This window comes from Martes martes (genome assembly GCF_963455335.1).
Source record: "Martes martes genome assembly, chromosome: 10".
In the NCBI taxonomy this organism is placed as follows: domain Eukaryota; kingdom Metazoa; phylum Chordata; class Mammalia; order Carnivora; family Mustelidae; genus Martes; species Martes martes.
In genome coordinates, this window is record NC_137898.1 from 11,381,505 (window position 1) to 11,402,871 (window position 21,367).

Here is a 21,367-nt window from a genome sequence, read left to right on the forward strand (position 1 = left end):
CTAGCAGAGTGCCAGGTAGACCTCAATCGTTATTATGCCATTGAACCACTACTGTGAGGCAGGTACCATTAAACCCATTTCACAAAGAAATTAAGGCTCAGAGATGTTTTGGTAACTTGCCCAAATCTGATGGCCATTGACAAAGCACCGATTCCCACCCAAAACTTCTATTTCCAAATCCAGAGTGTCCAGACTCGGGGTCTGATTAGCATGTAAGGAATTTACTGTATGCCATTCCTAGGCCAGGCTGCATTTTCAGACACGCGGAGAAAGGAGTTGCGAAATGCACAGGAATTAATTCTTCGCGGTTGAAGTTTAGTCCTTAGGGGAAAAGAGTGAGTTCCATGAGCTCTAAGGGGCCGAAAGGGCCTGGGCGGTGCCTGCACGGATGACGAACCACCAGAACCCAGACAAACTCTTTCCTGGGCTCGGTCCGCTCCGGAGGCCGTGTCCCCCAGCGGCGCAGCCGGGGTGGAGCTCGGCGGCCTCGCTGACATTGCTGCCCACGGCCGCGCTGCCCTTTCTGGCTCCCCCGCGCCACGTGCCCCGAGCGCCTGGCGCCTAAAAATATCACCCCGGTTGAGCCTCCCGGAACGAGCCTCCGCTTTTTAAAAACCCGGCGCCGTCATCACCTCGAGACACATAAATCACAGCCCCGACCTGCTGTGGACTCAGCGGGTGGCGTGCCGCTCACAGCGGCGACGAATTCAGCCCCTTTCGAGGACCTGCACCTGTCGGGTTTTGCCCCCTCCACTCCGCGCACAGGGTGTCTCGCCAGGACCACCGAGCCCCCCGAAGACCGCGCTGGTCGCTGGAAAAACAGCCCAGGAACCTCCATTTCTCCCAGCCCAGAATCGGCCTGGGACTCTCTAAAGCCATACCCTGTGACAATCACAGGGGTTTTCTCCGCCCCGTCGGTGACGGAAAACTCGTGACTCGGACCTGAGCGCTGGGCGGGCGCAGAGAAGCCGGGGGCGGAGCTGCGAGTCGGGCTCGCGAGGAAGCCCCCGACGGGCGGCGCGTGCGCAGTCTCTCTCCACGGGACCTCCTTCCCGCCGCTGAGACTAGGAAGCGGGACGCCAAATCTGTCCCCGCGCAGCCGCCGCGCCGGGCGCCGAGCGGGGCGGCCGCCCTCCCCGAGGCGCGCCTGTGCACGTTCCCACGCACGCTCCGGCGTACGGCGGCGGCCAGGGGTCGCGAGCCGGTGGAGGACCCGCGCGCGGAGGAGCCGGGGAGTCAGCGCTTCTTCCCTCCCTCCCCCACTCCCCTCCCCGCTCCCTCCCCCCCTCCCCAAGAATGTTCCGCTACGAGGTGAGCTCTTGCGACCGGAAGTGACCCCTCCCTCCCTCCCGCGCCCCCTTTCCTCTCTCACCCCCAGCGCGTCGGTCCCGCGCCCCTGGGGAAGGAGGGGGCTGGCGGCGGGACCCAGGGGACCGAGTAGAACGCGTGGGGCCTGGGGTCGCGGGTTTAATCCGAGGGCGGTGAGCCGGCTGCAGGGGGCGGGACTGTCCTATCAGTTGCCACTGGGGAGAGTTGGCCTCTGTTTCGGGGTGGGGAGGGCCCGTTAAGTGCTGTAACCAGGCCATCCCCCACCCGCACCCCGGCAGGAGCCGCGGACGGGAGAGCGTTGCACCCATCCGCTGGCTCTTCTTGAGGGAGAGTCTCCCGGGAAAGCCTAGAGACGCGTTTCCCGCCCTGGACCCGGAACCACCTCCTCTCCAGTTACACACACACCCGTGCGCACGGGCACCCAGCGGGTCAGGGGGGGCCTGGACTTGCCCTTTACTGGGGCCCGAGACGGTTTACCAAAGAGGGCTCCGAGTTGGGAGGGGGCGTGTCCCGTAGAAGTTCCGGGCGAGGGGAACGAGATGTGGGTTTGGTGACCATCCCGGGAATGTAGCAATAGTCGAGAGTCCTACCCCTGCCACTAACTCGCTGTATGACCTTGAGCTACTCCTAGTCTCTGGACAGAAAGTTTCTAGACTTGTAGACTGAAAGGGCTGCTCTGGGTGATCCCGAAGAGTCTTTCTAATTTAAAAAAGCAGTGATTTGGTTAAGTTGATCTTGGCGATTTGGAGGGGAGTGCCGCCGGAAGCTGCCTCTGCTGTAGAGGCTGTTGCATGCCTGCTTTGTGGAAGTTTGGAAGGGCTTAAGACGGGGAGAATGGCCTTTTGGCCTAACCTTGCCTTTGGGAAAGCCTATTTAAGGAGGTTGCCTGGCAAGGTGTATCACAGACCTGCTATTGATGTGTGGTATTGTGATTCTGAGTCTTTGAAAATTGGGGCCACAGGTACTTGATTCTTGATAGGAATGGTTCAAGACCAAACTGACTCGATGTAAACATGGAGAAAGATGATGAGGTGTGGTAGGCAGAGTTTCCAAAAGAAGAGAACTTGGAAAATAAATCAGTTGAAAACTGAAAAGGGGGGGGTGGTACTTAAAATAGAACCGACCTAAATTGTTGTGGTGATAACTAGCATTGTTTAGCAAATCTACAATCTTTGCCTCCCTTAATCCTTACACCTCTCTAAGGTATTGTCCCTTTGTTGCCACTCTGAGCAAATGCAGAGCTGGAGACACACTAGGTACTTAGACGTGTTTAATGAGTTAACCAGAATATGACTTAGCCAAGTTTGCACCACTTATAAGAATGGGGCCACAACTTGAACTCACCATATCATAGCTTTTCCAGAGTTCACTTAATTGGGTTTGAGATTTTAGCTTTCTGTTTCATCACCAGAGTTTGGGCCTACAGAAAACAGAAGGTGGGAAATGAAGAGAAAGCTTTAAGAGGACATAATAAAATAGTTGAAATTTTGACATGAAAATGAGGAACATGATACTTTTGAAAGATACACATAAAACTCAAAGTAATGATAAAGTGTGCATTTTGAGTTGTCATTACTATTCTAACCAGTGATGTCAAGAAAGTTGGGGGCCTAATTTCTTGGTTGCATGAAGAAATACTGTTATTAGATTCTTGATAGAGAAATGGAGTGTTTCGGAAAAGAGAAACTGAAAGAAGATACTGCCATTTTTCAATGTCAGGGAAATTGGAGGTAGAAAAAATGATGTGTTTACAAGAGGTCATAAGCTATTCTGATGATTAGGAAGACAAAATGAACATTTTTTTAAAAGATTTTATTTATTTATTTGAGAGAGAGAGAGAATGAGAGAGAAAGAGAGCATGAGAGGGAAGAGGTAGAGGAAGAAGCAGACTCCTCGCCAAGTAGGGAGCCGGATGTGGGACTCTATCTGGGGACTCCAGGATCGTGACCTGAGCCGAAGGCAGTCACTTAACCAACTGAGCCACTCAGGCGCCCAAATGGACATTTTTTAAATGAAGGTGTGAACTTCATGAATAGCTAATCTCTTTTCTCTTTTTTTAGTCTTTAGAGGATTGTCCTCTGGATGAAGATGAAGATGCATTTCAGGGCTTGGGAGAAGAAGACGAAGAGATTGATCAGTTCAATGATGATACATTTGGGTCAGGTGCTGTTGGTAAGTGACATCTTTCTCTTTTAATGTCATCTAGGTCTCTTGTTCTTCCAGTGTTCTCTTTTGTAAGTGCTTTGTCTTAGTAGGAATAACTACATGCACAAATTTAGCAAAATATTCTATTCTCAGTCTCAGAATAGTTCAGTCTTCACTGGAAGCATCTACCTCAATCCCCTGGGCCCCTTTTTTGCCTCATTTATATATAAAACCAGATGCTTTCTGAGCCCTGTGCCTTCTGGCTATATTATCTATAGCTCTAGGTTGATGCTCTAAGGTATGCAAGTCGTTAGACAAGTAGACATTGTATAAAGATTTAAGATAATCCTAGAAGAAGGAAATTTTTATTTATGGAACATGTAAGTTTTGGAAAATTAGTAGACTAAAAGAAAACTTGGCCTTGGGTGTGTATGTTTTAAAACTCAGTTAACCATTGGTGTATTGCATGACCCCGCTATTGCCTTACATAGTATCTTCAATAAAATAAAAAACATTTTGTTCTAAGAATTGTGGTGATAGGAAGTCTTCATAAGTTAGAAAAGTGCTCGCACAGATGAAAGTTTCCCATCCCTAGATATAGATAAATATTTCAGGAGTTAGAAAGGGCAAACAATTAAAGAGTCAGGCTAAACTTAACATGGCTCAGAGTTATAATAATCTAAAATGGGAAACTTAGGCAACAGATTTATATGATAAAGTTTGAGAATTAGAGATCCTTAAGCAAATATACTAATAAAATGTATTTCAAAAAAAAAGTAGGTAAGAGTTAATGCAAATATTTTTGCTTTAACCGTTGGTGTAGAAAAGTAGCAATAAGAATGTTTCTGTTGGGATGTGTAAATCTGTGTGATTTCTTTGAAATCAGCATTTCTGTCTATGCAACAAATATTCAAAGTTAAGTAGCAAGAGGAAATTTCACAATAGTGACTGATCTTGAGATGTTTAATATCAAAAACAAAAGGTTTTAAAGGTGTGAAAGTGGCTACTCGTTTTGCAATGATGTGACCCACTTGAATTTATTAAAACTTAGACCAAGTTGAATTAAATGGAAAAATGAGAAAGCATAGTATTTTTAGTCAAAGTTTACAAAATTCGGTAGAGATTAAAACTGCCGCTCTCAGGAACAGCAGGAGAACCACTTAAGGTAGAAGTGAGACTGATTACAGAAGGAAACCAAAGACCTCTTGGATCATAGCCATAGTTTAGGAGATGAGATCCTCCAAGAAGATGACATGATCTAAGATGCTGTTCTCTCTCCATGGAGATCACTGGGAAAGAGATGTTGACTAGAATTGCAAATGCAAGAAACTGATGTGAATTGCAAATTGTATTTGGAAGTTAGTTTAGTAATAACCTATAGCATACAGTAGAGGTTACAGACATTGTGTGCATGTTTCTAGAACTTCTTTTGTCTTAAAGTATTGTACTGAATGTTACTATTTTTTTAAGCAAATTCCTCAGTTTTAAATAAAGTTGGTGGGATTGATTTGTAGATACTATATTAAAATGAGACAGCATACTAAAATGTCCTCAGTTTTGAACCTGGACAGAAGAGTAATAGTTTCATCTCTTCTCATTGACTTCCAGCGTGCTATGAACAGTCTTTTTAGCTTCTGTGTTCCTCACAATTTAGGGAAAATATTGTCTTAAAAGGACATTAGAGTGTACAGAACTGTATATGATATGATGGGAAAAAGGAAAAGTGCACACACGTTGAAAAAGCCCCCAGGGTTATACTTTAAAAGAACAGGTAGCAAAAAGTAAAGGCAGTGAAATAGCATACGGTTAGCCCACTTTGTACCCTAGGGTGTAAGTGATTAAGAAAGACTTTTCTTGGTCAACAAAGTTTGTAATGGGGAAAAGATGTCCAAATATGAATCTTTATAATATACACTAATTATAAAGTTAAAACCTTAGGAAGAGAGAGCACACGTGTGCATATGAGTTGGGGGGGAGGGGCAGAGGGAGAGAGAATCTTAAATAAATAGTCTTGGTGCTCAACAGGGAGCCCAGTACAGGGCTCGATCTCAGGACCCTGAGATCATGACCTGAGCCGAAATCAAGAGCTGGACACTTAACTGACTGAGCCACCCACGTGTCCCTCAAGTTAAAATCTTAATTCTTCAGGGGGCACTGGGGTGGCTCAGTTGGTTGAGTGTCTGACTTTGGCACAGGTTGTGATCTCAGGGTCCTGGGACCAAGTCCTGTGGCTGGCTCCCTGCTCAGTGGAGAGTCTGCTTGGTCTGCGTGTCCCTCTTCCTTTACCCCCAAACTCCCCCCCACCTCCGACACTCATGCTCTCACATGCTTGTGCATGCTCCCTCTCAAATAAAATCTTTTTTTTAAATTAATTCTTCATAATATCTTGATACAAATATTGTACAGATTTATTTATTTAAAAAATTGCTAAGTCAGCCTGTGATTTGTTTAATGCACCGTATAGGTAGATACATAGCTGGTGTGAAGAATTTAAATCAGGAGGTAAAATGTCAGACCTTGGACATATGTTATGGTTTGAGAGTTAACTCAAAAGAGTGAGTGTCTTGAATGATACTTGTTAGTAGTTATTTTAAGTCACTGGCTACTAATGCTCTGATGTCATCTTTCCTTAAGAAACTAGTCCTTGTCTTCTGCATGGAAAAATGTTTACATCATCTTAGAGCAGTAAATAGCCACAGTAATCTCAGCTCATTCTCCAAAAATATAAAGTTTACACTTGCAGAGTGCTTATTATCTGCTAGGCACCATTCTGAATGTTTTATATTTATTATTAATCCTCACAAGAACCCTGTGAGGTAGGTACTGTTATCCTCATTTTAACAAATGAGATAGAAGACTGTGAGAGAGGCGAAGTAACATAAATGCAGTCAGGGTAAACTACCAGTTATGTTTAAACAGTCCTTGAGGAATCTCTGAGAATCTCCTGCCTCTGCTTGGAAGAGCCCCCCATTGTTTCCACTTCCCTTCTATTGATAGCTGCTATAATCTTTAGGGACTTAGGTTGTCTTAAAATTAAATCACCTGTACTGCCTTTTCATGTGGTATTTATTCAGAATTACTCCTGAGATAGACAGTGGGCGGGGGTGGGAGGGTGGGAGGGTGGGCGTGGCTAGCTGTGGGTGGATTCAGCAAACCGTCACATCAGGGTAGAGATTAATTAGTTGAAGGAAAACAAAAACTTCTTTTTCTTCATTTTTCTGGTATACCTTTGCCTACCCTTTGTTATTTTGACCATTGTGGATCAGGGTCAAGCTTTGTTATATCTGAGTAACTTTATTTTTAGGTCATTCGAAAAAGATATGAGTGAAGTATCCTCTAATAGTAGGGGCTTGTGATCTCTTGACATTGCTTCACATGAGTTTTCACAAGAGCAAGGAAAACCCAAAATGATAATGATGGGATTCTGTGGCTTAGATTCCTTTGCTTACATCGTTCAGACGGTAATAGTTAATTCACAACTGAGCCCTTCTCGCAGAATACGGCTATTTAACGAGTGTTTTTTTAAATTAAGGACAAACTGTTCATCTTTGGTAGGCTCTGACAAACTTAGTAAGCATGAGTATGGGAGGTGGTGAATGAAGACAACACAGGTTTAAGAATCCTTCTGCATTAGAGCAATCCACTAAGAAATTAACTTTTTTTTTTTTTTAAGATTTTTTAAATTTATTTGACAGAGAGATCACAAGTAGGCAGAGAGGCAGGTAGAGAGAGAGGAGGAAGCAGGCTCCCTGCCAAGCAGAGAGCCCGATGTGGGGCTCGATCCCAGGTCCCTGAGATCATGACCCGAGCCGAAGGCAGAGGCTCAACCCACTGAGCCACCCAGGCACCCACAAATTAACTTCTTAAATTAGGGAAATAAATGTTTAAAAAAATCCCCTCATTCAGGATTATAGAGTCCCCATTTTTTTGGCATCACTGAATTAGTAAAATTACAAAAAACAATCTGTCCTTTAAAACGTACTCAGCTTACTCTTCCTTAGCAAAGATGACACAAATATTAATGTCAACATTGATTTTTTTAATTTACATTTAAGTAAATTACAAGTACATTAAAATATACCACAGTGCCCAAAGACTAGACAGTGATTCCAATCATACCAAATTATACATCTGGAAGTCTCCCTTCCCTTGTGTTTTGGATCACTAGTTTTATTTGATACATTGTTATAAAATAAAAATCATGAATTTTAAAAGGGACTTAAGCTACTTAATAAATATTTGCATAAGATGTTAAGATATATTACAGTATTAATCATTACATTGAAAATTTGCAAATAATCCAAGTTTCCATCAGTAAGGGATAAGTTAAATTAGTATATCAATAGAACAGAATTTTAAACAGCATTAAAAAGATTGAGGTAATGTTATCAGTAGTTACACGCAAGTGTATATACATGAAAAGTGTCCAAGATGTATTGCTTAAATAAAAAGAAACAAGTTGAACTTTATAGTTTGCATTTTGAAAAACTTAACATACCTGTAGAGTTCTGGGGAACTTTCTAAGTTACATATTTGTGTGATGTTTAAATTTTTCATTGATATGATCTTCTTTGTAAGCAGGGAAAAACTTAATATTAACAAGTTGTACATGAGCCCCTCAGAAAATTGTCAATAAATCTAAAGAATCTCTCTCTCTCTTTTTTTTTTTTTTTAAGTGGCTACCATTTATTATAACCTTGTTGTATACCAGACATCTTTCTCTTTTCTTGTTAGGGTGCCTCCAGCTCTTCTTTCCTCTTTTTTTTAATGAGGTACATAGAAAAACTATGTGAGAAGGATTGCCATTGAGGACACTTGCAGAAAGAATGCTGTGTTTTTATGTTAGTTACAAAGAGAATTATCAGGGCACCTGGGTGGTGCAGTTGGTTAAAGGTCTGCCTTCGGCTCAGGTCATGATCCTAGGGTCCAAACCATCTAGTCCTGCCTTGGGCTCCTTGGTCAGTGGGAAATCTGCCTCTCCCTCTGCCTCAGCCCCTGCTTATGCGTGCTGCTTGAGCAGTTGCCGTCTCTCTGACAAATAAATAAATAAAATCTTTAAAAAGAGAGATAAAAAAATTTTAAAAAAATTAAAAAGAGAGAGAAGAATGATCGCTTACCATTTTCTGTTGAATTTTATAGGGCATAAAGAATGAACTAAGAATAAAATATATACAGATACATTGGGTTTTTTTGGAGTTTGAAAGTCTTGCACGGTTAGATGAGGTGAAGGTAGCATTAAGATGAAAAGACTATTTAGGGAATGTTTCCATGAGGAGGGAAAGGTATCTGAATTTGAATGCCAGAAGGGGAAAAGCATTGAGTCGAACTTTTGCAGTGGACGCAGAATGGGGGAATGAGATGGAGGAGCCCTGGAATGACAGAGTGGTGGGAATAAGGTCTGGTTCTAGAGAAGCTGACGGAGCTTTGTGAAGATTTTTACCTATGCTATAGCAGGACTCCAAAATAATGCTGCGTCGGCATCCAGAGTGAGAAAACAAGCCAGTGCTAGAGCTACAGACCGTATAGGAGTGTGCGGGAATAGCGAGGGCATTGTCAACATGGAAAAGGACTGGACCCAGCTGCGGGTCGCCACCACCTTTGCCCTGGCGTTGCTGCAGTAGCCACCCGGCAGGCCTCCATGCCTCCGGTGTTTCTGCTCCTTGTCCCGCCCACCCCTCACATACCAAATCTGTTCTCAGTACAGCAGCCAGACTGTTTGTTTCAGAAAGGCCACATCAAAGCCTCCAATGGCCCCCCATTTCAATCAGAGTGACCCAAAAGGCCCAGAAGGAGCTCCCTCCTACTACCTACTTGGCCTCACTCTTTTTTCCTGCTCTTCCTCTTTGATCGTTCCAATCCAGACACAGTCCTAGTTGACTCTCAAAATTATCCCTTGTCTTTAAGTCCTTTCTACGGACTGGCCCTCTATGTGGAATACTCTTCTCCCAGATAATCCACACGGCTAACTGTCTTACCCTTGAATCTTTGCTCAGATGTCACCCTCGCAATGAGGTATACCTCTGTCTGTCCCATTTAAAGTTTTCAACCTGCTTTTCCTCCATATACCTATATAGTATTTCATCTTGTACAGTATCTAAGTTACTTATTTGTTATGTTTATTATCTGTTATCTGTCTCTTCCCTGCTTGAAGGAAAGTTGCAGGAGACCAGGGATCTTTCTGTCTTTTGTACACTGATCTATCCCATGTGCCTGAAACACATAATAGGTGCCTTAACACATAATGGGTGCTCAACAATTATTAATTGAATGAAATGAGTAGATTTGAGAGTTCGTAAAGAAGATGGCAGGTATAATCTAAAAGAACATGTATGCTAACGCGGTGGGTTTTAACTTCCCTTTTTTGCCTGATATGTCATAGAATCTCAAAACTAGGGATGCCTGGGTGGCTCATCAGTTAAGTGTCTGCCTTTGGCTCAAGTCATGGTCCCAGGGCCCTGGGATCAGAGTCCCTCCTTGCTCCTTGCTCAGTGGGGAGTCTGCTTCTCCCTCTGCCTGCCACTCCCCCTGCTTGTGCACTCACATGTGCACGGTCTCTCTGATAAATAAATAAAAATCTTTTTTAAAAAAATTTAAAAAAGGCATCTCAAAACCAATGAGCTGTTGTGTACATACCTATCACCGGCTTAGAAACTGTTTTCAGAATACAGTTTGGATGCCATTGGTAATGTATTAAGCTGTCCCTCTAAGTGTTGAATTATATTCCTGGTAGGATGTTATTAGTCCTTAATAGTGAAAAGCCCACTTTCCTATGACCCTTAGTTTAAATCTTATTTTGTTTCTCTCAAGTGGAAATTTACTATCTTCTGAAGTTAGAATTACTCATTTCGTTAACAGGAGAATTTCATCCAACTTTTAGTCTCAGTATAAACTATGTTTCTTATGATTTTCTTATAGATGATGATTGGCAGGAAGCGCACGAGCGCCTGGCTGAATTGGAAGAGAAGCTGCCGGTGGCAGTTAATGAACAAACAGGCAACGGAGAAAGGGATGAGATGGACTTGTTGGGTGACCATGAGGAGAATCTGGCAGAAAGGCTCAGTAAGATGGTGATTGAAAATGAGCTAGAAGATCCAGCTATCATGAGGGCAGTGCAGACCAGGCCAGTTCTGCAAGTAAGTTACTCTGATCTGAGAACTATAGCCGACTAGTAATTAAGGTGAAGTCCTGAGCTGTGCCGTTTTGTTTCATCGGCTACCCTGAGAAGCTTGCATATACCATAGAAAATTGTCGATATAATTCCTGATCGTAGCAGGTGAAGAGGGGAGTCAGGTGTCGTCTGGAGCACTGTAATTTCATCTTCTCAGGCAGTTGAGACTCTCTCGGAGCCTTGTTCATCGAAAGCAGTTAGAGCGTCCAGAAACCTCTCACTGCTCCAGACTTTGTGTATGTGTTTCCTTTTTTGTAGCCCCAACCAGGAAGTCTGAATTCCAGCATCTGGGATGGGTCTGAAGTTCTGAGGCGAATCCGAGGGCCACTGCTTGCTCAGGTGTGAAACATTTTCTCCTTATACAAATTCCTAGTATCCGAAAACTCCTGTCTTGACCCTTTCCTTACTGAAGCAATGTGTTGATGTATATCATTTGCTGTTATTATGTTGATTACTTAACCTCCTCATAGCTGTACCTGTTAATTGTACATTTATTTACTCAGCCTTCATGCAATGTTCATTTGTGCTTTATTTTGAAAGGTTGAAAGGGAGCCATTAGAATTCGAATTTGTTAGCTTATAATTCAAATTGCTTAAGTCGTTTCTAGGCAGAACCATAGGAATGAAGAACAGGTCAGTGTCTACCAGTGGTTGGAGGTGATAGGAGGGGTTGTCTGCTAAGGGACACTACAACAGGAGTTTGGGGAGTGACAGAACTGTTCTGTTCTTGATCGTGGCAGTAGATCCATGATATGTATTTTTCAGAATTCAGAGGGCACCCCAAAGAGAGGGAATGTTACTGGATACAAAATAAAATTTAAAAATAATTTCTCAAGATGCTTTTGGCATCTGTACAGATAATTAAACATTTGTTATGGACTAATTTTCTTCCCTTTTTTTTTTTTTTAAACTATTTCATCAATTAGGAAATGCCTACAGTATCTGTATTAGAATATGCCCTGCCTCAGAGGCCCCCGCAGGGTCCAGAAGATGATCGAGACCTTTCTGAGCGCGCATTACCACGGCGGTCAACGTCACCTATCATTGGGAGTCCTCCTGTTAGAGCCGTCCCCATAGGCACCCCACCTAAGCAGATGGCTGTACCCAGCTTCAACCAACAGGTACCTCTCATTAACAGGCACTCAGCCCAGGATATTGGGAATCTGGGCAAAATTATTTGGGAAGTTGGCGATGCTGGGAGGAGGGTGGAAGTTTTGGGTAGGCGTTAGATTAGAAAGAGAAATAGCCAATTAGAGGAGAAGTTAGTACAAGTAAGAGACACCTTCCCTAATGCCCTTTTCTGGTGCTGCTCCTGTTGCTGCTGCCTTTTAACTGGGGGAGAAAAAGGGTAGTTAACCACATTTAGTGTATATATCCTTTTCAAAGTGTTTTGCTGGCTGCCCACAACATTGGCAGAGAGGTAACTGAAAGCTGGGGGGAGTGGGAACACACAGCATTGTCCACATCCCTTTTTACCTTTAAGATATCCCTGCTTTCCCTAGAGCCTGTGCAGTCCTGTTCCATAGACTTTCCTCCACCTGAAACCAGCAGCTGAAAAGGAAGGCCAATTTGGAAGGTATGGGGGGAGGGTTGGTGTTGGTATGGCCCTAGTTAGGCTCAGTATTCTATAAAACGGTGGAGTCCCAATGTATCACAAAAGAGCTGAGCATGGCGGCCATATCACAGGGGCTTCAGAATAGGACTTAGTTAATCCTCCAGCTTTCTTATCATTCCTTCTCCCTCGCTGCTACCAAAATAATATCCTCTTGCAGAGAATTTGCAAGTCAGAATATCTGTTGGTACCTCCCTCAGATAGCATGGAAGGGTGGGGATAACTGGAGAATTAGCTAAATCTTCCTCAGTTACAAGTGGCACGTTGCTTGGTGTTTACGAGAGGAAGTGACCAAAGGTTCTAACGTGAACCCATAGCCGTAGCAATTTGCTTAGAAGTAGGGCTTTGCATTGAGTTCTGTGTCTCTACCAGTACTCGAGGGGAGGGAGAGTAGGTGGAGGAAAAACTGACTTCATTGAGTGTAGTTGTGTATATGTTTGTCCTGATAGATCCTGTGTCCGAAGCCTGTCCATGTCCGGCCCCCGATGCCACCACGTTACCCTGCTCCCTATGGTGAGAGGATGTCTCCAAACCAACTCTGCAGTGTCCCGGTATGTGCCTTCACGACCTAATGAAAACGTACAGCATATGGTTTCTGATCACCATTAGTATATAGAGGTCTCCTAAATTAGGTGCGCTTATTATAGTCTCCATACTTGAATTTCTACATGTTATGGTCCCCAGGTCAGAAGACATGGTTTATCATGTTCAGTTGTTTCATACATGAGCTTTTTTTTTTTATCTTTAAGAATTCACACCCTGCATGGTCATCTGGTTTCCTGCTAGTTCAGTCCCTCATCCTACTGCCTCCTTCTTCAGCTTACGTGATCATGGTGCTTCCTGATGTCTAGCATTGCTCTCTTTCATATTCCTTCCATCGACCGCTTTTTTATATCCAAGTTTTTTATATCCAAGTTTATTCTGCATTCCTACTAAATTCCTTTATATCGATTTACAAATTTCACAGAATGTGTATAATTTTTTGTCTTTTTTTTTTTTCCTAGAACTCTTCCCTGCTTGGTCACCCTTTCCCTCCTAGTGTTCCTCCTGTTCTCAGCCCCCTCCAGAGAGCACAGCTTCTTGGAGGAGCACAGGTAAGCCTGTGATGAGCCCAACCCATGAAGAGCTCTCTTGCTTTCCTAACATTCATAGGTAATACCTCTCTTTGCTGTTAATCAGTCTCTACTGCCTCTTATTTTATTCCTTCACTTTTTCAAACAAAGTTATTGATGGAAACAGTATTCACTTTTCTGTGGATAAAAGCAAGAGGCTTGCTGATTCACTAAATCTGAGATCTTGTCCCTCTTTCTAGCTACCGCCTGGACGGATGTCTCCCAGCCAGTTTGCACGGGTCCCTGGATTTGTTGGTAGTCCGCTTGCTGCCATGAATCCCAAGTTGCTGCAAGGGCGAGTAGGGCAGGTGCTTCCCCCAGCACCTGGCTTCCGTGCCTTCTTTAGTGCTGCGCCCCCTGCCGCTCCGCCGCCTCCGCAGCAGCACTCCCCCGGCCCAGGGCCTCACCTGCAAAACCTAAGGTGTGCAAACTAATGCCACTCTTTACCCATCAGTCGCCCAGGGCTCTTTATCAGTGAGGCTTCCATGTCTGCAAGGGATGTGTTTTGAGATGTTATTGGATCGTCGTCTTGTCAGACACAAAAGTGTTTGACAGTCTCCAGGCATTCTTATGAATTAACATTTTCCTAAAGTCACGTGCTTCCTGTGTAATTTGCATATTGCTAATCACCCCTTTATTTCTTCTAACATTTCTTAGGTCTCACTTTATATCCATTTTATAAACATCCACGTGCACAAAGTGCTTATTATTTAACAAGAATTACCAAATGCTAAGGACCAGAGGTGTAGATGCTGAGAAGTCAGCTCATCTCGGTGCTAGCCAAGTTGCTCACTTCTAATCTGGTTTCATAATAGGGGTTCAAGTTTCTGCTTCTAGTGAGATTGTATTTTATTACATGTCATATAGTATCAGGATTCCTCAGAGAAACAGAACCAGTGAAGTATTTGTACAAATACACACGTACATATGTATATATGCACATACATTTTTCTTTATATAACGAAAAGATTTATTTTAAGAAATGGCTAAGGAAATCCATAAAGCAGGCCAGAAAAGTGGAAATTCAGATGAAAGCTGAACTTGCATTCTTGAGTCTGAAATTTGTAGGTTAGGCTGGCAGGTTGGAAGCTCAGGCAGCACTTCTGTGTTTCAGGCTTGAGGCAGAATTGCTTCGTGTCTGGGAAATAGCAGGTTTTTGCTCTTAGTGCCTTCAACTGGTTGGGTGAGGCCCACCCACATTTTCAAAAGTCCTCTTTTTCCTTATTTCTTAATAACAATATCTAGACTGGTGTTTGACCAAACAACTGGGCACCATAGCCTATGGCCAAGTTGACATAAAGTGACTATCACACATAGATTTTCAGTGTGATTCCCAAATAGTTGAAACTAAACACATTAAATCTTTTGAGACTTCTGTTTACAGTTAGGAGGAAGAAGAAAATAGTTACACTGCTTCCCTGCGAATTCACTCAGATTTTATGGTCCTCTTCTTAGGAGTTGAGAATTAGTCTTTGTAGAAGACATGTAAAAGTACTACAGTCTTTTCCTTCTGAAAGATCTGAGGATAGACTTGAATATTCCCTTGAGTGCGCTGTGTGAGGTTAGCTTGTATTGACAACATTCTCTAAAGCTTCAGATCACAGAACAACAGAATTAAAAACCTTTCCCTTTTTTTTCTTAGATCTCAGGCCCCAATGTTTAGACCAGACACGACTCACCTCCATCCACAGCACCGTCGGCTGTTGCATCAGAGACAGCAGCAGAACAGAAAGTAAGGACTCATCCTGCTCCTTGGTGGTTTCTTAATTCAGTTTTTTATTTTGACAGTGTAACAAGGTGCTACTTACTTAGTTTACTTTTTAAGTAAATTTAATTAGTACTAAGTTTATTTTACTGGTAAAGAAGATCATATGTGCTGTCATTTTATGCTTTTGATACACTAGCTTTATTTATTTATTTATTTTTTCATTTTTGGTGGGGGGAGAAGAGAATCTTAAGCAGGCTCCACACCCAGGACAGAGCCCCACAAAGAGCTCGATCTCACAACTCTGAGATTATGACATGAGCCAAAATCAAGAGTCAGACGCTTGAACAGTTGAGCCACCCAAGTGCCTTAATACACTGGGTTTAAATGACAAGATTTTTTATCAACTAATTTCTAAGATTCTATACATCTGTTTATCATACATCAGAAATATAGATCTGATTTTTTAAGTCATTTTTATACTCTTAACTACCTTTGTTTATCACCTCAGCTCAGAGGTGACTTTGAAATATAATGGCTAGGTTTGTATTTCGGTCTTACGTAAAGCCAGCAGTCACTCTGTTTTTGCCTGTAATCTAATCTTTATTTAACAGATATAAATATGTACTTATGTGTGCAGCCCCGGCTGCATATCGGGCACTGTGGTAGGTTTGGGGGACTGAAAGAAGAACGAGGTATGTCAAAGTCCTGCCTTCATGGGGTTGACGTTCTATAATCATTTATAAACCAAAAATAAGAAAATTAAACATAAGTTTGAGGTTTCTTTAACCTTCAGTTTTATGGTTCTATGTGTGTAATTCTTTCTTACTTTCAAAGAAGCTCTAGAATATTTTTTGCAGGGGAAGAACAACATAGGCTCTTAAAATAAGACACAAAAAGTGCAAACCATAAAGGAAAAGATTAATAGGTTTGTGTTAAAATATGAAACTTCTAGTGCCTGAAGTTAACAATATGGTTTTATGTATTTGAGAACTTCTAAAGAGGGGGGTTCTCATTTATATAAAGTGTTATATTACCACCAAAAAAAAAAAAAAAAAACAATGGGAGATACAGAAATTCTGGTGGGTGTTGAATATATCTATTATCTTATGTGTGGTGATGGTAAAGTAAGTGTTTGCATGTCCAGACTTATAAAATTGTACACATTAAATGTGCACAGTTCTTTGTTATGTCAGTTACACCTCAGTAAAGCTGATATGACTTTGCTTATATGTGGAATCTAAGAAGCAAAACAAAAGAACAAAGGAAAAAAGAGACAAAAACTCTTAACTATAGAGAACAAACAGATGGTGACCAGAGAGCAGGGAGGGTGGGGGATGGGTGAAATAGATGATGGGGATTAAGAGTACAATTATCATGATAAGCACCAAGTAACATTTAAAACCATTGAACCATTATATTGTACACTTTAAACTCAGAGGAGGAAAAAAAAAGATTTCAAACTTGCTTATAATCAGGAAAATACAGATTAAAATTAGATAGCTATTTTACATCATCAGACAAGTAAAATTTGAAATGTCTCAACACTCATTATTGGCAAGAATATTGGTTAGTCTCAGCCTCTTGTAAGAGAATTTGGCAGTAAATAATAAGGTTGAAAACATGGATACACCACATGCCAGCGGTTCTTTTTGGTATATACTTGGCTATGCTGTCAGCACAGATAAATGAAGAGCGTAACATTGAATAAGAACCAAGGGGCAGACGTAACATGTCTAGTAGCATTTATATAAAAGTTAAAGGCACACAGAATAATACCGTATAATATTTAAAGATGGATACATGAGTCATGAGTCTTAAAAACATTGCAGGGAGGGGTGCCTGAGTGGCTCAGACGGTTAAGCATCTGACTCTTGGTTTTGGCTCAGGTCATGGTCCCCAGTTGTGAGATCGACCCCCACATCAGTATCCATACTCAGTGTGGAGACTGCTTGAGTTTCTCTCTCTCTCTCTCTCCCTCTGCCCTCCTTCCTGCATGTACATGGGCACAGAATGTCTCTCTTTCTCTCAAATAAATAAAATATTTTTTAAGAAAAAGAACATTTCAGGGGGAGTGCATACAAAGTCAGGATAGTGGTTCCTCTGGTAAGGAAGGGAGGCAGGAACCCAGGATCCAGACAAGGTGCAAAAGGGCCTCAACTAAATACAACAGTATGTTGCTTTAATACTCCTGTTAAAACCCTGAGGCAAATTGGGACAACTAAATTTTTTTCTTTTTTTTCCACTAAGTCTGGGTGGTGGATAGAGGAATGTTTATTGTGGGCTTTTCTCTATATTTGAAGTATTTCATTATTTTAAAAAAAGTGTATAGACTGTGAGTCAAATTGGCCTGCGTTCACTTCTCTTTGGCCTCGGTTTCTTGTCTACAGTGGAGAAAATAAAACCGCCGACCTCTTTGGGTTGTTGCAGGGCCTAAACAGAAGTCCGTGGGTGAGAGTGCACAGTACAGGTGATGAGGCACTCAGGTCTCTGGGTTATTTCTTTCAGTGTGTATCGCATAGCTCTTTGTTCTCCAACATGAGTAAGATTCAGTTCTTTTCACTTTGTTAACGAAAGCAAAGTGGAATCTTTTTTTAACCGGCCGGGCTTGTTCCTGTGTTGTTACAAGGCCTAATGAATACTGTGACTTAGAGTGAATGCGCCCCTGTGTTTGTTTTCAGTCAGCATCGAAGTCTCAATGGTGCTGGAGACAGAGGAAGTCACCGGAACAGTCATCAAGACCATCTCCGAAAGGATCCCTATGCCAATCTCATGCTGCAGCGAGAGAAGGATTGGGTCTCTAAAATCCAGATGATGCAGCTGCAAAGCACTGATCCCTACCTGGACGATTTCTATTACCAGGTAGATGACCATTCAGTCCCTTACTCTGGGGAGGCGCTCAGAGAGATACTGGTAGACTTACATGCTGACAGAATCTGCTTTTGATGTAGTTTTCAATTGGGTAAGAATTGACTAAGCAAATTCTGTCCTCTTCTGAAGCTGGAGAGCCTCTCACTGTTCACTAGAAGGTTTCTATGTTTGCCTCTTATTCTTTACAGAGGCTCTCGGGCCAATGTTTTGAAATCTCTTTGGCATCAATAATCTGGTTTTCTCAGTTAAACATATTGGCAGTCTAACTTTAAAGATATTTTCATTGATGTTGGGCTTTTCTGTAGGCTGGGATTTTTTGAGAAGTAAATATCTGGCAGTCTAGCAAAAATTAAAGATCGATGCATATGTAGAGTCCCAGTTGTTGCTGCCGCCAGTATAATCATGTATGATAAAGAGCAGCCATACTCTGGGCTTGTGTTGCAACTGAAATCATCTTCGTGTGGTAGAATTACTTTGAAAAACTGGAGAAACTGTCAGCTGCTGAAGAAGTACAAGGCGAAGGCCCGAAGAAGGAGCGCACCAAACTCATTACCCCGCAGGTGGCCAAACTGGAGCACGCGTATAAGCCAGGTAAGGCCCTTATCCCTAGGCCCACGATAAAAGAAATTCAACCTGCTGCCCATACGATAAATAGAAATAACTGTGGAGACGACTGGATGCAGACGTTCAAAGCTCATTCGTAAGGACTATTGTCCTTAAATGCAGAGGTCTGCCTTTATTGCGTGGAATGAGTGGTTTAGTAGATGGACTTTGTAAATCCTTCACTGCTTGGGATTCCTTAACTTCTAATTTTTTTTTAAGATTTTTATTTATTTATTTGGCAGAGAGAGAGACAGCGAGAGAGGGAACACAAGCAGGGGGAATGGGAGAGGGAGAAGCAGGCTCCCTGCAGAGCAGGGAGCCTGATACGGGGCTTGATCCCAGGACCCCGGGATCATGACCCAAGCGAAAGGCAGACGCTTAACGACTGAGCCACCCAGGTGCCCTGAGATTCCTTAACTTTTTAAAATGTGTTATAATTTCTATATAATAATTTCTATATAATTTCTATCCCTGTAATAAAAGGGAAATACTTCAGATGTTTATTACCATTGCAACCAAAAAATGGGAAAAGATAGATTTGGGTAAGAGATCATATTAGATACATAGATTTCTGTACTGAACCATTAGACTGTGAGGAAAGAATATAGACCACAAAGGTCTTAGAAAGCTGCCTGCCTACACTGCTGAGTTACTTGTTGAAAATGTTTTGTCCTTACAGTGCAGTTTGAGGGCTCTTTGGGAAAGCTTACAGTCTCCAGTGTGAATAACCCCCGAAAAATGATCGATGCTGTTGTGACGTCTCGGAGTGAGGATGACGTAAGTGTCAGCACAACTGTGTGTAAAGAGACTCTGGGTTGTCACAGGTGCCTAGGGGTCACTGTGGGAGGGAATCAGGCACAACGAAGTTTGTTGTGTGACTGGGAGCTTCCCCACCACGTGTCCCGGCGTTCTGGTTTCCTGCAGGTGGGCTGAGGTGCTGACACGTTCCTCTCCAAGGCAGCCAGGCTAGACTTGGGGTGGCAGGAGTCTTTAAACTGGGTAACCGGCTGCAAACAGCACTGGGTTATTCATTCCAGTTTCAAAAACTACCATTTTCTGTGTGTTTTAAGATTTTCCTGTGATTATCTGCATCTTTACTGCATTCTATAATTACCTTTTGCCCACCTGTAAATTCAGTTTAATAGTCTGTGTGGGTTAATTCAGTCTGTTCTATAACCTTTGTCCAGTTAGTGTTGGTTTAGATTATTAACTTTCGAAGAGTTAAGATTTTTTTCACAGTATTGTCACAAATGGAAGTACATATGCATACTTAGAAAGTTATTTTTAACAGAAGTGAAGAATTCACACTGAGTAGTCTTGTCTTTTTTTTTTAGGAGACAAAAGAAAAACAGGTTCGGGACAAGAGACGAAAAACCCTTGTCATAATTGAGAAAGTAAGTTTAGAATTTGTTGCTATAGTTAGTTTCAAATAAGGAACTGTCACATAGATGTGGTATGCAAGAAATGGAAAAGTGAGCAGTCGGTGTTCTGTGATTTTAATTAGTGAATATGTTGTTCTTACATGTCTGTTATGTACCAGAGCACACTAGAAAAGAGTGTGCCGTGCCTCACCTCCGGCCTCGTGGAAAGAACACTACAGTTGCAGTGAGAAGTCTTGGGTCTTTGTCCAGGCTTGGTCAGTTAACCACTAAGTGTTTGGGAGCAGGTCACCTTTCTAAGAAAATGAGAATAAAAATTACATTGTTCCACCTGTGAATTAATTGAGTTAATTAAGTCAGTTCACAGGTATTTACTGGATATCCCCTGGATGCTGGACACTGTGCTGGGTGCGAAGAAAAATGTGGTACTCTGTAGGCAGTTCGTTTGTTAAGTGTAAATACTGTGTGTCTAGGCTATAGGCATGGTGAGGAAGAGCACGGAGTATGGAACGAGGCTGCAAATCACGTCTTCTGCATTTCTAACTGAGTCTGTGACTTGAGGCAAGCTGCTTAACCTTTCTGTGCTGTCCTCATTTTCTTTGTCTTCAACAGTGGAGATGATAACGTCATCTTTTTCTGACTGGGTTGTGGAGAGTGTCTGGTGAATGAGTATAAGCGTAGTGCCTAGAACAGTGCCTGGCACCCAGGAGTAAAATTACGACTGTTTATAAATAGAAGGCATCACTTGAAGCAGCGATGCAGATCGTTTCTGTTCTAATGCTATTCTTGCTGCTGGAAGGTTTGCAAAGGGTGTAATCATTCACTGTCGTCACCTCCTGGGTTAGTGGTCAGGAGGGACAACAAACAGGGAGGAATTCTTTAAGTTCTTTCATTATGTTTTTCTGGATTCAAAAGAGCACCTTTTTCCTCTGTCTTACTACAGTTCGTTTTCACTCTTTTGTCTTTACCTGGTGGTCTTAAACTGTGAAATTGTTTATCAAATACTCTGATCCTGACCCAGCATGCTGTGGCCTGCTTTGTGTCTCACTTAGACCTATAGTTTACTCCTGGATGTGGAGGATTATGAAAGGCGGTATCTCCTAAGTCTAGAAGAAGAGCGACCTGCCCTGGCGGATGAAAGAAAGCACAAAATTTGTAGCATGTATGACAACTTAAGGGGGAAATTGCCTGGACAAGAGAGGTAAGAATTGTACACTTGGAGGGACATGTGAGACCAGCTGGACTCCTTACTTGGCTGACCTGAGCTTTCCACATTTCTGTCTTTTGGATATCTTCCTTACCATCCCAGGAAGCTCAGAGTCTATCCTTCCAGCCTAACTCAAATGCCGCGTCATATAAAGCATTTCATAATCCTTCCCAGCCAGGAAAACAATCTCTTTATTCCGGATTCATTTATTTGACACCTACCTATTCACTCTCTGAG

The 21,367-nt window shown here is 42.5% G+C and overlaps 1 protein-coding gene across 2 annotated transcripts in view; it reads left to right on the forward strand.

Moving 5' to 3' along the window:
• Positions 1 to 1,188: 1,188 nt before the first annotated feature.
• PATL1 (PAT1 homolog 1, processing body mRNA decay factor) overlaps positions 1,189 to 21,367 on the forward strand; it is a 30,642-nt gene continuing 10,463 nt past the window's right edge. The window contains exons 1-14 of one of the 2 annotated variants that reach the window (XM_080816485.1): positions 1,189 to 1,311; positions 3,390 to 3,501; positions 10,390 to 10,607; positions 10,901 to 10,981; positions 11,568 to 11,762; positions 12,703 to 12,804; positions 13,258 to 13,347; positions 13,566 to 13,786; positions 15,008 to 15,097; positions 17,752 to 17,932; positions 18,409 to 18,532; positions 19,224 to 19,321; positions 19,879 to 19,938; positions 20,976 to 21,124. In XM_080816485.1, the coding sequence (XP_080672611.1) occupies positions 1,297 to 1,311; positions 3,390 to 3,501; positions 10,390 to 10,607; positions 10,901 to 10,981; positions 11,568 to 11,762; positions 12,703 to 12,804; positions 13,258 to 13,347; positions 13,566 to 13,786; positions 15,008 to 15,097; positions 17,752 to 17,932; positions 18,409 to 18,532; positions 19,224 to 19,321; positions 19,879 to 19,938; positions 20,976 to 21,124 (1,736 nt within the window). In that variant the 5' untranslated portion in view covers positions 1,189 to 1,296. Of the gene's footprint in view, positions 1,312 to 3,389; positions 3,502 to 10,389; positions 10,608 to 10,900; positions 10,982 to 11,567; positions 11,763 to 12,143; positions 12,218 to 12,702; positions 12,805 to 13,257; positions 13,348 to 13,565; positions 13,787 to 15,007; positions 15,098 to 17,751; positions 17,933 to 18,408; positions 18,533 to 19,223; positions 19,322 to 19,878; positions 19,939 to 20,975; positions 21,125 to 21,367 lie in introns of those variants that run through there. The other variant, XM_080816486.1, reaches the window with a different exon arrangement.